At 37.4% G+C, this 17448-nt stretch overlaps 1 protein-coding gene across 40 annotated transcripts in view; it reads left to right on the plus strand.

Moving 5' to 3' along the window:
* Window positions 1–17448, plus strand: part of ABI3BP (ABI family member 3 binding protein) — a 232874-nt gene that overhangs the window by 94799 nt on the left and 120627 nt on the right. For all 40 annotated transcript variants that reach the window (XM_087861659.1, XM_087861660.1, XM_087861662.1 and 37 more), the window contains exons 5-10: window positions 424–605; window positions 1174–1229; window positions 9015–9063; window positions 10057–10128; window positions 10719–10811; window positions 16773–16850. In XM_087861659.1, coding sequence (XP_087717785.1) covers window positions 424–605; window positions 1174–1229; window positions 9015–9063; window positions 10057–10128; window positions 10719–10811; window positions 16773–16850 — 530 coding nt within the window. The remainder of the gene's footprint in view (window positions 1–423; window positions 606–1173; window positions 1230–9014; window positions 9064–10056; window positions 10129–10718; window positions 10812–16772; window positions 16851–17448) is intronic.

A 17448-nucleotide genomic window follows, 5' to 3' on the forward strand; every position in this document is an offset into this window, starting at 1 on the left:
CCGTGGCATAAACCCATACAGTTCCAGGCTTAAACCCGTACAGCTGTAAAACTACAATATTACGCACTTACAAAATTATGCCTATGCTCTGCTCTATGCATAATTGGAAAAAAATGAACATCCAGCATTTTCCAACTTTCCTTTTGCAAAGTAGCAAATACTAGAACTGAGAGGTCTGAATTCTGTCAGTCAGTAACTGCACTGCTGCCCGCCCTCCAACTCGGAATTAGAAATTAAAAACAAATACACACTGAGCTATTTTTTTTCATGTTTTCTGCAATTTCTAAAAGAAAGAAAAACAGAAGCCAGTATTAAACACAGTCTTTGAGAAGTAGCTGGGCATCTGTGAGGTATTAAGAAACTTGAAATAGCGTTCTGAACCTCCCTGTGAATTTCAAGCGTCGTATTTTGGTTATTTAACAGATACTATACGATTCGCTATAGAGAAAAGGATAAGGAAAAGAAATGGGTTTTTCAGCTCTGTCCCGCCACTGAAACAATTGTGGAAAATCTAAAACCCAACACGGTTTATGAATTCGGAGTGAAAGACAATGGAGAAGGTGGAATTTGGAGTAAGATTTTCAATCACAAGACTGTCGTTGGCAGTAAGTACCTGGAACTGCTTCAGTGAGCTTTCTGTAATTCTTACCTTTTTTTCCTAAGGACCCAGTTTTTAATTATTTTATTCTTAAGTATGAGATGAGTTAATTTTTATCCTCTAGTACTTAAAGAAAATATGAAAGTGAACAGAATTTGAGTATCAGTATTTCAGAACCTTTTATATTCAGTGGTTTTTTAAACAAACAAAAAAAAGTGATAAGCTGATGTTTGATGCCTCCACTGATAACAGTTCTTTGGCCTTTGTAGTATTTTAAATCAACTCAGATCTATGAGCACCAACTGAGTGAAAACAGCAGTAATGTGTGCAGGTGTTCGGAATTGAAAGCGGGGCCAGTAGAAGTGAACATAAAAAGACTTCAGGGGGCCCTGGGCTTTCTTCCTGTCATCCTTTCATTCAGACTTCATTGGAATCAGTGTTTGAAATGATAGCAAACAAATAATAACGATTAACACGGCAGAGTTAGAACAAGGGTTACAGTTCTTCATAATGAGTAAGAAGAATTAGGAACACAAAGAATGAAAATAATGTTATTTTCCTCTTGTTTCTGTCAGGTAAAAACAAAGTTAATGGGAAAATCCAAAGCACCTATGACCAAGTCCACACAGTGGTAGGTACCAGGTTATTCTCAGGAATGTTTTTTAGCAATTGCGTCTGCATTATGTTTTTGTTGTTGTTGTTTTGTTTTTATAAGGAAATCGTTCTGTTAGGAAGTACTGATACGGGATTAACTGACTGGCTCTGGGGTTTTGTGTAAAGTACTTAATGTCTTAGGCATTTGCTGCTTTTTCAGAAGATTGGAGGTGGAAGTCTGAGACCAGATTATCTAATATGTTTAAAGCTCTAAAATATTGATATTCAATGTAGTTACTCAAGTATTTCCATATTCCAGGTATTTTGAGGTTAAGCTTATTATACTCTGTGCAGTGGATTGGTTTTTAGAGTAACACGTTTCCGGAGTGAATTTGGACATGTTCTGTTTACATGGGTATTATTCATTCCTGTCCTCGGTCCTCTTCCCTCTATCCCTTCACCTCCTACTTACAAAAGCCAACCTTTTCAAAACAACGAAGTTGCTTCGTTTTTACTGTGCCTAGCCTCTCCAGAGTGCATTAAATATCTGCACATCTTAGGTGCCTGGCAATCCCCCAGATCCAGACCCCCCACAGTTTTTACTGTGCCTAGCCTCTCCAGAGTGCATTAAATATCTGCACATCTTAGGTGCCTGGCAATCCCCCGGATCCAGACCCCCCACCGCCCCCACTACAGAAACTCAGTCCCTTGTTCTCTCTTTCCCTCCACTTGTCAAAACCTCCTCTCAGGAAGCACCATACCAGTCATGTGCTACCTGTTATAAATGTACGCCATTGTTATAACCATCACAGAGATGTTTGCGTTTTAAATCACATGCCCAATTATAAAGGCCATTATGTCCTGAGCAGGTAGAGGAGGCATTAACATTTTGAAAACTTCCTAAGATATATGATCAAATTTCTTTCTAGAAAGATTGTGCCACTTTACAATCTTGCTATCAATGTATCAGAGTTATCTTGCTATAGTGCCCTGATTATCAACATTCTATATTTCCATCACTACATTTTTAGCTAACGTAATAGTGCAAAATGGTTTTTTAAATCTTTATTTCTCTGATTTCTAAAATAGCAGTACTTTCTTCACTTGTTTATTAGCCATTTGATTTTCCATTTAATGACCTTTAGTTTTAGTTCTTAAATTTAGTTCTTTATTGGAATCTCATAGGTTTTATTGAATAGTTTAAAGACTATAGATTAAAGAACATCAACTCTGTGATATCATCTAGGAATATTCTCACATTTGTTACCAATTTTGTTTATGGGATTTTTGAAATAGGCAAGTCTTAACATTTGTTTAATCAAATTATTTGTCTTTTTCATTGTCATATTTTCAATTGGATTCTATTTTAGAAAGCCCTTCCCTTCCAGAGAGCAAATATTTCCCTATTCTGCTTTTGTGATAATTTTTTGTGATTTCCCTATTCTGATTTTGTGATAATTAAACTCTATATGAGTTTTATTTCGCTGTATTCAGGTAGTAAGGTTATATATTGATTAGGGTCTGCATTTTTTTTTCCCAAACAATCATTTGGCTTAGTACTAAGTATTGAGTTGTGCCATTCCTTATTAAGGTCGCTCTGGCTTTGTCTCTCTCAAATCCAATCACAGGCAATAGAGTCGCTCTTTGTTTCTCTTCTAGAACAATCCCTACTCGTGTTGTGAGTGGTTACCTAGGAGACATCTCTTATCTCCCACTCTCTTGGCTATCCTGCTTTGTCTTACATGTGACTCAATGATGTCATTTCTTTTATTCCTTTTGATCAGCAATCATATCCCAATAATGTCTTGTGGCAGAATATTTCATCTAGTGACAGTTACTCAGCAAAATTGGGAAGGGTGATTGATGTTTACTCCCAAGGAATTTAATTTCTTTTTCATATCATAAATAGCCATGATGAGAAGGTCCAGGAAGAAACTTCCTACATCTTTGACCCAGAGCCAGATATTTTATCACTTCAAGCTGTGGGGCGGAGTCCCCCCAACTCCAGCCAGCTGTGACAAGCTGTGGTCTGAAACTCTTGGCTATTTCCAAAGGAAAACCCAAATTAATTGAAAAGCTATTTTAAGGCTTCTCTGTGAGACTTTCTTCATTGTCACCTTCTGGAAAGCCATCTGTGCTCTTGGGTAGCTCTGGAACACAGGAAAGTTGAAAAGGAACCTCTTGGAATAGCCTTTGGGCATCTTACAAGGCCACTTAGAATCGATTATGAAAATAGATTTGATATTTTAGAGGTATATTTTAGGTCAAATAAAGTCAGTATCAATCCAGATATTAAGACAGACGTCTCTGAGACTGCTTTTAGAAGGCAATGTTTTAAGAGATATGAAATCAATTTACTTTTAGAGTTTTAAGCAAATGATACATTGGGAAATGCTTTCATTCACAGTGCCTGCTTACATCTAGAACTTACATGCAGCAAAAACTTAGTATCTTCTAAACAGAGATATTTGAAAAGGGATAAACAATGTGAACTTTAGGTTATCCATTTTTAGAAGATAAATATTTATATTAAAAACGCGAATGTTAAAGAAGCTGCATCTTAAGCATTCGTTTACATTATATACGTAATTCATGTTCTCTAAGGACGCGTTCTGCTGGCCCCAGTGCGTGTGCGCCAGGGACAGGGAGCAGTGGTCTCTTCTGATTGGTTGGTGCCTTTGTTCTGGCACTTGTTAAATACTTTCGGTATCACCCCTACCTACCTATACCTCTAGGAAAACAAGGAAAAGGTGCATAAACAAAACCATGATTCTTTCTATATAAATTGTATTACTTAAAATCCATGATCTTGAGAAAGAAAAAACACATCATAATTTTGCTGTTTCGTTCTTGTTGAGAATCTAGAACACTTTTTATGGAGGTGAAACCTAATGTTTACTATTAGGTTTTATTTTATATATATACACACACACATATATATACGTATATATATGCGTATATATATACATATGTGTGTGTGTATATATGCACATATATGTGTATATATACATATGTATATGTGTGTGTGTATATATATATGTGTGAATAATGATTCAATCAAGAACAATGGCTGAAAGGACCTAATTTTAATACATTATGTCTGTATTTTTAAAAAACTTAATTATCTTACTAGTTCACTAGCTAAACATTTTTTTTTTAAGATTTTATTTATTTATTTGAGAGCATGAGAGAGCACAAGCAGGGGGGGAGAAGCAGGCTCCCCACTGAGCAGGGAGCCCAATGTAGGGCTCAATCCCAGGACCCTGGGATCGTGACCTCAGCTGAAGGCAGATGCTTAACCAACTGAGCCACTCAGGTGCCCCTAAACAATCAAATTTTGAAGTACATGGCATTTAATGGAGATTTTAAAATATAAGTTTAACTGTTTAATTCCAATTTCCTTAGAATCAGCCTTCCTCTAATATATGACATCTGTTTTCACCCTTCCATTTTTTTTCCATCAGAGATCCACCCATCTTTTTAAAAGCATGTCTATTGTCAAAGAGAGAAGTAGTGCCAATTTTTAAAGTGTAACAGTTACCAGATGAGTGAGGTGAATAGGGAGGAATGCCATGTGGTCCCCACCCATACCTTAAGATTGTGTGCAATGAATATATCAGGTATCCTTCTGTTCTTAGCAATTGTTGTTAAGCAGAAACTTGAAAAATTTGTATCTAGGCCAATAATATTATCAAAGGTGTATGTCTGACTCCTCCTTAAACGACCAGAAATATGAAGACTTTTGCAAGTAGGACATTAGATTAAATCAATATATTTCGTAACTCTCATTAGAACATCCTAAAAATGAATTAAAACCACAGTGTAACAGGCCCAAGTTCTTCTCATGTGGTTTGGCTCTTAAACCATTGAAGTATGATTTTAAGCAACCCTTGCCACTCCCCAAATGGACAGTTTTTTTTTAATCTCAGGACCTGAAAATAAAGTTAAATCGATAGTGAATTTTCTGACACCACGAAAATACCAAATAGACAAACCAGTAAAGAAGAGCCTACAAAGAACAGCATTAGCACTACATGTATCAATTTTCAAAATAATATCAGGAGGAAGTTAGTATAATGCAGAGTGAATAGAAAGTCCCTCATCCTATATGATTACTACTATTCTGGTTATTTCTAGATAAGCATAGGCTTTCCCTAACCAGGACTAAAATCAGCTGAATTGGTTGTCAGTTCATTGCTGTTTACCACATCAGCATCCTCTCCCCATGTGATCTCCCCACTGGATACTGAGCCACAACGTCCCTTCAAAAATGGTAGAAATGAACTCCCTTAACTAGTCTCCTAGCTCAGGATATAGTACAACCTAGGTTCTTAAGGAACAGGATATCTTGAAAGTCAGGAAAATATAATACCACATTTCTTCTAGGGCAGAAGGGAAGTATGCTTACTTCTCGGCATACAGTAAACACATACAAAATACTTATTAAACGAAGGGAGGATGAGAGCTGTGGAAGGAAGTGGTGATGAAGGCTTGCAGCGGGAATGGGAGTCAACCAAAGCTCCACAGAAAAGAGCCAGCAAGGACATGGCTAAAGAGCAAAACTGGGGAGGCGAGGAAGGGTTACTGGTATCTTTTTTAAAAAACACTACATGGAACAGTTTGATTAAAATTGGGTTGCAATTGGTTAAACACTGTTAACTTCAAAGTTATCACAGTATTTCATTTCTCAGTGGATCCCAGTAACAGACATTTCCCTACACTTCTACAAGAAGACAGAGGGAAAGGACTCACGATGCCAGCTTCTTACTGGGAATTTGGAGCCTTCAGCATAGATAGTTGAGGCAGGACTATTTTCCTGTTGCTCCTAAAAACCCTCCTTCCAGAGAGTCAGCTACTCAAGAGTCCAGTCTTGATGCATGTTTGGACTGCAGATTCGGCACGAGCGTAATTGGAGGTCTAGAAAGCATTGGATTCTGCAGCTAAATTATTTCCTTGTTTTTTGGCAGCACATACTGTACATATAGTCTTGTCATCATCTTAATAGAACATTGGGAGACGCTCAAGGTAGAGTTCAAAGAGAAGCTTCGTGCCATTCATGTGAAGACTGGACTAGTTTCCATTTGTCCTTGTCAAAAATTGTTTAAAACAAATCATCACAGCAAAGGAACTAAAAATTGAAATAATGAAATTCCAAAGCAATCAACACAGCAACATGTAGGTGTTTCTGCTAAATTGTGATGTGTCTGAACAGCTTTGCATTCTGCAAAACGTGCGCTAAATGGCAGGACTCATAGGGCTGGAGAACAAGCCGTTCAAAAATCTTTGGAACTGTAGCTACAGCTTTAACAAAAATGGTTATTAGTGCCTGGAAAGATAATGTGGCTCCTCCAGTAAGTGGCTCCCATGTGGCTGGAGGTTGGCACAGCTGGCATTTAAAATTCTCAGATGATAAAGGCCATGTGCTGGCAACCCTTTCGCTAGAGCAGGACAGGTAGAAGTCAGGTAGGCACCTGAGGCAGAGCCTTTCTGGGAAAGGATCCTGTGTACAAGGGCTCCTATTTAATTTTCTTCTGATAAAACTGCAAGAGATCCTGCTTCCAGGGTGACCTCAAAGCTGAGAATTTTGTTTTTTTTTCACCTCCCACTGAAGGTTATACTTGTATTTCTACTGTTCCCTTCCCCTTTGCCTGGGAAAAATTCTGTATAAACCATACTTACGTCATTCTATTTACCAATAGCAAATAAGCTGTACAGTACGTAAGCATATGTAGTGACTGAACAGCCTGTTGATCAAAAAAAACTCAATTAAGATGAAATTCATGCTTGTAAGGAATTGGGAAATAGAGAAAAGTATAAAAATTAATCTGTTTATAAAAAACAACCACTGTTAAAAAAAACCCCTATGATCTATTTCTTTCTGATAATTTGTGTATACATACTTGTTATAAAATTAGGTTATAGTGTATATATAATTAATCTTTGTATTTCTATTATGCGTATTTCTCACTTCGTTAAATAGATGTCAAAAATTTGAAACCTAGTGTATTTAATAAAAGCTCTGCTTTTGGAAGATGTAGTTGTTTTGCCTAGTGGTAATAATTTATATATAAGGGTGTTTATCTTTGATTAATTCCCTAGTTTAGGATTAGATTAGATTGGGCTAGATTGTTATGGAGGAAATTACTGGGTGTGTTGGTCCATTAGGGCCGCTATAACAAGATATCACAGACTGGGTGGCTTAAAGAGCAAACATTTATTTGTCAGGGTTCTGGAGCTCAGGGAGTTCAAGAGCAGGTGCTGGCAGATTTGGTGTCCGGTGAGAGCTTGCTTCCTGGTTCACAGATAGCCCTCTTCTCGCTGTGTCCTCACAGGACAGAAAGGTGGGGGGACTTCTCTGGGGCCTCTTTTATAAGAGCACTAATCTCATTCAGAGGGTGGGCCTCTTAGGACTTAATCCTTCCTCAAAAGCCCTACCTGTAAATACCATCACACTTGGGAGTTAAGCTTTAACATATAAATTTTGAGGGGATGCAAGGATTCAGTCTATGGCTGTAAATAGTTTAAAAAACCTGGTAATGCAAAACTTCTGTTTTTTTTGTGGGTTTTTTTTTTTTTTTCGAAGATTTTATTTATTTATTTGACAGAGAGGCAGCAAGAGAGGAAACACAAGCAGGGGGAGAGGGAGAGGGAGAAGCAGGCTTCCTCTTGAGCAGGGAGCCAGATGAGGGGCTCAATCCCAGAACACTGGGATCATGACTTGAGCCGAAGGCAGACGCTTAACGACTAAGCCACCCAGGTGCCCCTGTTTTTTTTGTGGTTTTCAAGTATAAGGACCTTAATACAAGAAGAAAAATAGCCGACAGTAAGCTTGGTATTGTGGCCCCTCTTTTTATGGGCACATTAGTCACTAAAATGGCAGCATGTTAACAAGTCTCTGTTGCTCACAACTGTAAACACCTATATGGTAAGTATCTTACCCAGCACATCCTGGATTATTGATAGATCTAGTATATGAGGTCTCTTTATCATGTGTACAGGTTAAATCAAGCATCAACAAATCAATGGCATGTTCCCCTCTTTAAGTCAGTCTCATTCTTCCTTATATATTTGCTTCCCTTATTTTGTTCCTATGTCTCTCCCTTAGCTGTCTTGTCCTTGGCTCACAATTCTGTCCAGTGATGACACCACTTGAAAGTTAACAGTAAACCTGTCCCTAGTGCAAGCCACCCCATGACATCAAAACTTCCTGTGGGATGCCTGAGGCAATTAGGGAGAGGGGAGAATGCACCGTGCCCTGGGATGCCTTTCTATTTTGAGGTCCTTTGTGCATAAATATGTACAGAATGGCTTAGAGTATAGGATTTGGAGGTAGAAATGTCTGCATCTGAGTCCCAGCTCTGCCTTCTTGGGCAAGGAGATGCTTGGCCTCAGGAGTTCATGGTAGTCGGGTTATCTGTAGCAGCAGCAGCAGCTGGGTGCACTCAAACCGTGGATGTGGACCGTATTAAAAGATACTATGTAGCTTAGCATCTTTTTAAGTGGACATGTAAAGACAGAATTTGGTTGGGTCACATCTCAAATGAAGTGATAAATCAACTAGTAGACAATCCACGTGGTTTAGTTCCTTTCATTGCAGTTTCAAGATCAACTAAAATAATGGGGGTTCTGCAGAAACCGCTTCTTTCAAGCCTTTGGGCATTTATGGGGGAAACCAAATGAGTCCAATAAAACAGAGGTAGATATATGCACTAAAGATCTTTCCAGCAACTGTAGATAACACAGGGCTATTTCCAATTCTTTGCTGTTTAAAAAAAAAAAAAAAAAAAGTTAAAACTAAAAAGCTGACTCCTTCTCTTTTCAGCCAGCCTATGTCCCAAGGAAGCTAATCCCCATAACAGTCATCAAACAAGGTAATTTGTAGGAGTCTGCTCTGGATGTGTGTTTAGAACTATTTTTTAATTTTAATTCCAGTACAGTTTATAGTTTAGGACTATTTTTCATACACTTTTTCCACTGAGATAATTAAATATAGCACTTTCCCCCCAATTTTTCTGATTGTTTTAAAGCAAAAGTGTGAAGAAATCAGTATGGTCTAGCAAATTAGAAGTTAATAGATAATTTTGGCTCTTGTACCAATAGGCCAAGTCTTGGAAAGTCACATTGGTTGTGTTTTACCAAAGTAAAACTTCTGATACGAAGCAACCACAATAAGTATTACATTTTTAAAAGCCATCTGAATATGTGTGACTTTGTTAAGCTGGCATACATGAAGCAAATCATTAATAGGCTATTTGGATTAGTGAAATAAAAACTATGATTTAGTGTTCCTTTTAGGGAGAGTAAAGACATACAGTTTTCAAGAATTATAATGTCTTATTTCATTTCAGCATATACTTGTTTTTGTTTTGACTTTCAGTTTTTTTTAATTATTAAAGTGACTCCATTATTTCCAGAAAGTTTCTTGGTAGAAGAGATTAGACACTTAAAGTAATTATTCATTTAAAAAAAACACAGTGTCTCAAGTGTATTCTCCAAACAGTGTCAGTATTGAAATAGTCCAGATTCTTTGCTTTGAGAATATACATTTTCACTTTTTAAAATTTACTATATTAATTGCCGCATTTTGTGCTGCTTCTTTAACTTGGGAAGGCTGCGGGGAATGGAGATGAGGAAGGAAATTTTCAGCTCATTTGAATGGAACACTTTATGATAACTTTCCTTACTTAAAGTAAGGCATACGTGTGAAGGTGAGATGTGCCTTCCAGTCCCTTCATTGGCTGTGTACCAGCCCAAAGAGTTACTTTATGTTAATTAAAAAGATATATGAGGGCTTCCCCAGTGCAGATGTCTTCACATTACAGCTATTTACTGTTTCCTGACTGTTACCTTTTGTATTTCAACAGTGATTCAGAATGTTACTCACAGGGCTTCAACTAAATCCCCAGATAAGACACCCTTTGGAGGAACAATATTAGGTGAGTGTATCTTGGTATCTGTACCTACAGTAAGCACGTCAGGCTATTTTTTGATAATAGGGACTTGATGGAATTTTACACGGTTAGCAGGTCTATTAAATTGATGTTGGTTCACTTCCTTCTAGTACTGAGCATTCTGGCTCATGTCCATGCCAGGCTAGGAGCCAAGAGATGCTACCTCTATGAGTGTGTGTTAGAAAAACAACTCCTTCCCACGCCTGGTGGGAGTGATGGCACTCATCCTACTCGCTCCACAGTGTTGCAGATCAGAGGGAGTCCTTGTTGCGTTGAACCGCTCTTTTAAAAATTATTAATAATGGTATTTTGTTCACTATATATGTTAGACAGCAATTTTACTATTTTTGATTCTATAGATTAAAAGCCAGAGGATTTTGTAGTTCAGTTCTGAATACTTACAAAAAATCTGTTTAAAGTAGAGTCATATTTCTTTTTCCGACATTTTAGGTTTGAGTTAAAACTGATGAAGCCAAATAAGTACGAAATTTCATAGTGTCTATTATCTGATGCTCTGGGCTTTGTTTCATGTCATGATGCATTTCTTTCTCTTACCCTATTCTATTTCCTTGCAGTCCATCTTATTATTCCAGGCCTTAATGAAACCACTGTGAAACTTCCTGCATCCATAATGCTTGAGATTTCGGATGCAATCAAGACACAGCTAGGTAAGCAGCAGTGTTCCATATTTGAACTTTGTGGTGACTGAGTACTAGCACTGATAATGTTAGGGTACCCAAGGAATCTAGCAAATGAGCTGTTTGGGCATCTCAAAGTAAAAAGTAAGGGACAGGCATGTGCGCTGTTGATGGGAATGAAAATGGTATAGCTGCTGTGGAAAACAGTATGACCCTTCCTCAAAAAAATCAAGCATAGAATTACCCCATGATCCAGCAATTCTACTTCTGCATATATATCCAAAAGAACTGGAAAAAAGTTATCAAAGAGGTATTTGGACATCTATGTTCAAACTAGCATTATTCACAATAGCTAAAGCATGGAAGCAAGTCATGTGTCCATCAACAAAAGAATGGGTAGACACCCCGATGTTTATAGCAGCATTATCTACAATAACCAGATTATGGAAACAGCCCGAGTGTCCATCAACCGATGATGAATGGATAAAGATGTGATACACACACACACACACACACACACACACACACACACAGGAATAATATTACTTAGCCATAAAAAAGAATGAAATCTTGCCATTTGCAACAACATGGATGGAGCTAAGTGAATTAAATCAGAGAAAGACAATATGATTTCACTCATAGGTGGAATTTAAGAAACAACACACATGAGCAAAGGGGGAAAAGACAGAGAGCAGCAAACCAGGAAACAGACTCTTAACTATAGAGAACAAACCGATGGTTACCAGCGGTGGGTGTGGGGGATGGGGTACATGGGTGATAGGGACAAAGGAGTACACTTGGTGTGACTAGCACCGGGTGATGTATGGAGTGTTGGATCGCTATATTGTACATCTGAAACTAATATCATACTGTATGTTAACCAGAATTTAAGAACTTTTAAGAATTTTAAAAATTAAAATGAATGGGTAAGCAAAATGTGGGTGTATATGCAATGGAATATTATTCAGCCTTAAGAAGGAAGGAAATTCTGACACATGCTACGGGACTGATGAACCTCGAGGGCAGTATGCTAAGTGAAATAAGCCAGTCACAAAAATACAAATATGTATGATTCCATTTCCACAAGGTACCTAGAGCAGTCAAATTTATAGACAGACGGTATAATGGTGGTTGCTAGGGACTGGAGGGAGGAGGGTTTAATAATATAGTTTTGCTTTTGTAAGATGAGAAGAGTTTTGCAGATGGACAGGGGTGATGGTTGCACAACATTGTGAATGTATTTAATATTACTAAAGTGTACACTTAAAAATGTTAATTAAGATCATACATTTTATGTTGTGTATATTTTACCATGATAAAAAAAATTGGAAAAAACAGTGAGAGCTGAGAGATTGGAGTGTTGGAAATATTTATATAAATCATGTTCTATAGGTAAACAGTTATTATTATATCATAAAATATAAAATATATTTATTTTAAAAGTGAACATTTATCAAATTATCCAAAATCCATACGTTTATTTAGGTAAAATTTTCAAATAGAGTGATTGTTAGAAAATCGTTATACTATACTGTCAAGGGGCCACGAGATGTTTTCAATGAGAGCTGATGTAGAGATCAGGTGTGTTAGAATTATCATTTACTTAAGATTGATACTGCCTCCTACTTGTGGAAAGAACTTGATATAATTTCAGTGTCTTAAAAATACCAAACATGACAATTTGGGGGGAGACAAACCCAGCAAAACCCTGTAAAAGGAGCCCAGGGAATAATTGCAGTGCTCATTGGGGTAAATTAGTTGCCGCATTTGAGGATCAAATTAGTCAGGCCTCCCTGTATAGCACGGCATCTCAAACTTGATGGAACACGAGAAGTCCTGGTGGGCTTGTGAGCCCAGACTACTGGACCCACCCCAGAGTTCCTGATTCAGTAGATGGGGCGTGGGACCTGTGAATCTGCCCTTCTAACTAGCACCCAGGAGATACTGAAGCCGCTTGTCTGGGAACCATACTTTGAGTACCACCCTTCCACTGTCTCTGGGGATAGATCTGGAAGGAGATGGCATGATGCGGTAGCAAGTGAACAAAACCAAAAAATGCAGAATGTTTTCTCTGAATTAGGCTCTAGCGAAGAACTTTCACACTTAGATAAATGAATGTGCACCTTGTGCGGGTGCAGAAATGAGACCCCCGGGTCCCTGTTTGGCAGCATTCAGTTCACATACAATGACTACGTGTTCCTTTGTGGCAGAACTGCACGTTGCTGGCACTCTGCTGGTGAGTTACACGGGCACAGGACCTGCCCATACCGGGACTTCAGGCTTAATTTCTCCTGACGAGTTTGCTTGTTTGATGCTGGGCAATCAGATTGGAACAGTTTCAAAACGTGAACTCTGAAGTTCTCCTTAGCTGTTAATTTGAGAATTTACTGGAAGAAGGAGGAACAAACCTTAAGGGAGTAGAAGAGCTCTTCATTGATAGACTTAACAGTCCCACCAATTGTGGGAAAATTTTCAGAACTTACACATCATTTTGTTAAGATGTGCAAACATTTGCCAGTCTTTGTGCTTTTGTGATCCTGACATTTTTATTATGAAACAGTCATACCTATTAGTCCCAGAGTGAGTTACCTTCGAGAATGTAGACAAGGGACTTCAGACATCATTTCTTTAATTTGTACATCAGACTTGATCACCTCTTTGTTAGCTATAAAACTCTGTGACTAAACCCTGCAACATCCAAATGCTTGCTAAAACCCAGGAACCTTCCAAATTAACTTTCCTCACTGAACTAGTGTTTGGAATCCAGTGCTCAGTATTCCTGTGCTCACCTGTTCTCTGCCCGGAGCCTGGATGCCTTGCCCTGCCCCTGGGAAAGTCTTGTTTGGAAAGAGGGGGAAAAAAAAAAAGGAACTGGCCAGTCTCACTGATGTGATCACTAATCCATCCAGCAAAACTGCAAAATATAGAATTTGTGAAGGAGGTTGAAAATGAGCAGTTTTCCCCAGACCACTACTGTCAGTTTTGAACTGGAGGATGTTTTGTTCTTTAGTCTTGAGTGATATTTCCTAAACTTAACTGGTTTTGGCAAAGTTCCGCACACTACCTTAATACCCATTCAATCTTTCTGTTTTCTTTAGAGAGTAAAACAGTACATTTGTTTTATTTTGGTTTTGCTTTTATCTTTCTGATAGGATTTACTAAAAGCTTTTCAGGATTGAGTGTGATTTCAATAAAGAAAAATTTATGCAAGCAGTAAATATCTTTTTTGACTTGTTTTTCTATGGAAACACCATCTTAAATTTAACAGATGGCAAATTTCTTATGCATTGAAAAACTTGATAGCTAGTATCTTGAAAATGCCCAGCAAATCCATCAAATGTACTACCTTGACAGACTGTATTTAAAAATTACATTTTAAATTTACTGTTTTTAATGGAAAGCGATACTGCTTAAATAGTTCTTTATACTAGCAAGGGAGAAATAAACTTTCCTGAAGTTATTTAACACTGCAATTCAGAAAAGTACCATTTCTTTGAGGGGGTAAATCCTAAAAATAATATCCTCATTCCAGCAGGGCCCATCATGGGACATCAAGAAATTAATGGCTTTTGTTCTAAAAACACATGGTGTGAATAATGGGAGAAATAAACAAGAAAGCTAGTATTACACACACCCCTCCCTGGGGCATACAAGGAGTTTGTCAAAGCCAAGACCTTGCCTGCCAAAAATGAAAGGAAACAACTGTGTTGAATAAAGGTACAGAAGAATCAGAGAGGAAAGGGAATTTCCTAGGTTTTAGGCCATATTCTGGTGGCATTTTACTCTGCTCTTGGCCAAGACTGCAGTTGTCCAGAGATAGTGAGGTGAGCGCTCGCGGATTGGTAAGAGACACAAACACGCTCTCATACAAATATCTTCCCCGTCTACCAATTTTTCAGACATCTGAAATGCCATAGTTAGAAATACAGTATGCCCTTGTAAGGAGTTAGTGATGTGTAAAGAATACAAATGTCTCTTGGGAAGGTAGTTTACCTTCTCCCCCAGCCCCACATTAACAGCCTAATTTTAGGTTAATGTGATTGCCAGCTGAGGGCATGTTTTTAATATAAGGAGCTAAAGTGAAGTAATTCAGAGCATTGTTTGAAAGTATAGGATCTGTAGGTTAAAATAGTCTAGTCAGCGAAGGAAACCAGTGAGAATGTAGGATATTATACAGGAAGGAGAGGGTTAGCAAAGGTGTCTTGAGGGAGAAGAGGACCCTGAAAAAGAAAAGAGCACTAAAGGAAAACCTTATAATCTCACACTTAAAAAAGCTTCCCTTGGTACACCTTGAAAATAACGGGACCAAAGTTCATAAAAATCTGCAATCTGAATGTTTTTTTCCTATGCTAACAATCCCAGGGGTTCTAAACAAAAGCTGTGACTGCAACAGAAAAATGTTGATTAAATTAAGAAATTTTAAGAATGGAGATTTTAAAATTTTACTGGATCTGCTTTTTTTAGTTATTTCTGAGAGTCTCTTTATGCCCCGCTAAATTAATTTGAGCAATAGTATTTAACATTTCTGTTGTGCAAAAATGCTGGGCAACTTCACGTACACATGAATCCAAGAAACACGCACTTGACCGTTAGATACGGTGTGCATGGAAGCACTCGCGATGCCTGCGTCTAGCATCTTAAAACACTTCCTTAGTCCTGTGGAAAAATCTGTGTAGACTTCCATCATACAGATTGAAAACTGATTTGCTTCTATCATCATTGTGAAAGGGATGACTTTATGATTGTCTTCAAGTTCTTCAGAAGTAAATAAATATTTTGTAGCCCGTGTTAACTGATAAGAAAATGGTCTTTACAACAGTGATGTGAATTACAGCAGGAAGTTAGAAGATTTTCATCCTCAAAGAACTTTGAGAGGATCAGTTAGATCAATAGTTCTCAGTAGAGGGCAGCTCTGTCCCCCGGGGGATATGTGGCAGTATCTGGAGACATTGTTTGTCACAGTTGTGAAAGTGCTAATGGAATCCAGTGGGTAAAGACCAGAAATCCTGCTAACCGTCTTGTAGTACACAGGATAAAATAATTATCCAGCTCAAAATGTCACTCGTGCCAAAGTTGAGAAACCCAAGAAGTCCTGTATAGTTTTAGGACTCTAAAAAAATAATCCCATCTGATTATGATCATTTCAAGTTGACATGATCAGGGTATCGCAAGGATGAATGAATTCTTTCTTGCCCCTAGACTTTCAAAATAGTACAAGTAGGTCATTGATTCAGTGTGCTAACTAGCTGAATCAAGTTCATCCTGAGTGCATTTTTGAAATGGGAAATAATCATTGGGGATTTCTGGTATACGAATGTACTTTCTTTGAAAAAGAATACCTAAATTATAGAAGAAAGTTTCCTACATAGTTTTCTGAAGAGGTTAAAAACATGGGAAAAATTGATTTCATTCATTATGCCAAATTCGCACAGAGATCGAAAGAAAAGATCAGTGTTAATGTGTGGCTCAAATGAATAGCTGTTGGTATTTTTTTGGCCACAAATATTTTTAAATACCTTAGTTTCCTATGTGAGCTATTTGTTTTTCTAAAATTTCACTGTTATAACCTATTGTTTTTTTTAATACGTATAACAATGGAAAATCTCTATGCATTGGTTTTTTTTTTTCTTAAATTAGGAGTACTCAAATATAAAATTCTAGGGAGTATTTGCAATACAACCTGTGCTTTCCAGAAACTCTTATTTATGAATGAGAATGATTTGAGAGTTATCCAAGTATTGGGTTGTGATTATTTTTCTTCATTCCAATGCCAATTTAAATTTTAAAGAATTACTTAGAGTTCACGAGATGGAATTCTGAGGAATCCCTGGTGGAAATGCACAATAAATTTGTTGACTACCTGGTAGGAAGAATTAAGAGCAAAATCAATTTCTTGAAATAATCTGTTACTTGATGATGTTTTGAGTGAGCAATATTTGGGTACTATGTTATGAAGAAGTGAGGCGAATTGTTTGTTCTCTGACTTTTTAGCTAAGAATGAAACGTTGGCATTACCCGCTGAATCTAAAACACCAGAGGTAGAAAAAATCCCGGCAAAGCCCATTACAGGTAATGAGATCTGTATGTTGTTAATTTTGAAAGAATAAATATTTTTTGAAATGGTAAATGATTGATGAGCTTGTACTTTTTTCAGTGAAGGGCCATTAGGAGATTAATTTTCATCATTAGCACAAACAATAAGATCGTAGATCCTTAATTTAACATTTGGAAAAACAGCTGATGCAGAAGTAACCACGGAATCATATGACCCGATATGTAATATGGAAGCTGTATTTTTCACGCTAAGTGAAATTTGTCACCTCAACATTCTGAGATATTTTTATACTAAAATATAATACTATGGTTTATGTGCTTCCCTTTTCTATGAAGACATGAGCTCATTTTTAATTTCTTTCACAAGTGGTCATTTTAGCAAAATGCCATAATCCCTCCCAAATCCACAGCTTGATAACTATGGAAGTCCCCTAGAATTATTTAGAAAAATTAGAATTAATTTTCTATGGAAGATTTATAATCCTCGTATAAAGAAATATATAATAGTCTGTTGAAAATCCTTTAAAGAATAAATGCTAGATACATTTTCCCCATAGTTTATCAGCATTTACTAACAAACATTCAGCGTTTCTTCTCTGAATGAACTGCCTGC

This window comes from Ursus americanus, chromosome 4 (assembly GCF_024610735.1).
Source record: "Ursus americanus isolate L20-20 chromosome 4, mUrsAme1.1.p, whole genome shotgun sequence".
In the NCBI taxonomy this organism is placed as follows: Eukaryota; Metazoa; Chordata; class Mammalia; order Carnivora; family Ursidae; genus Ursus; species Ursus americanus.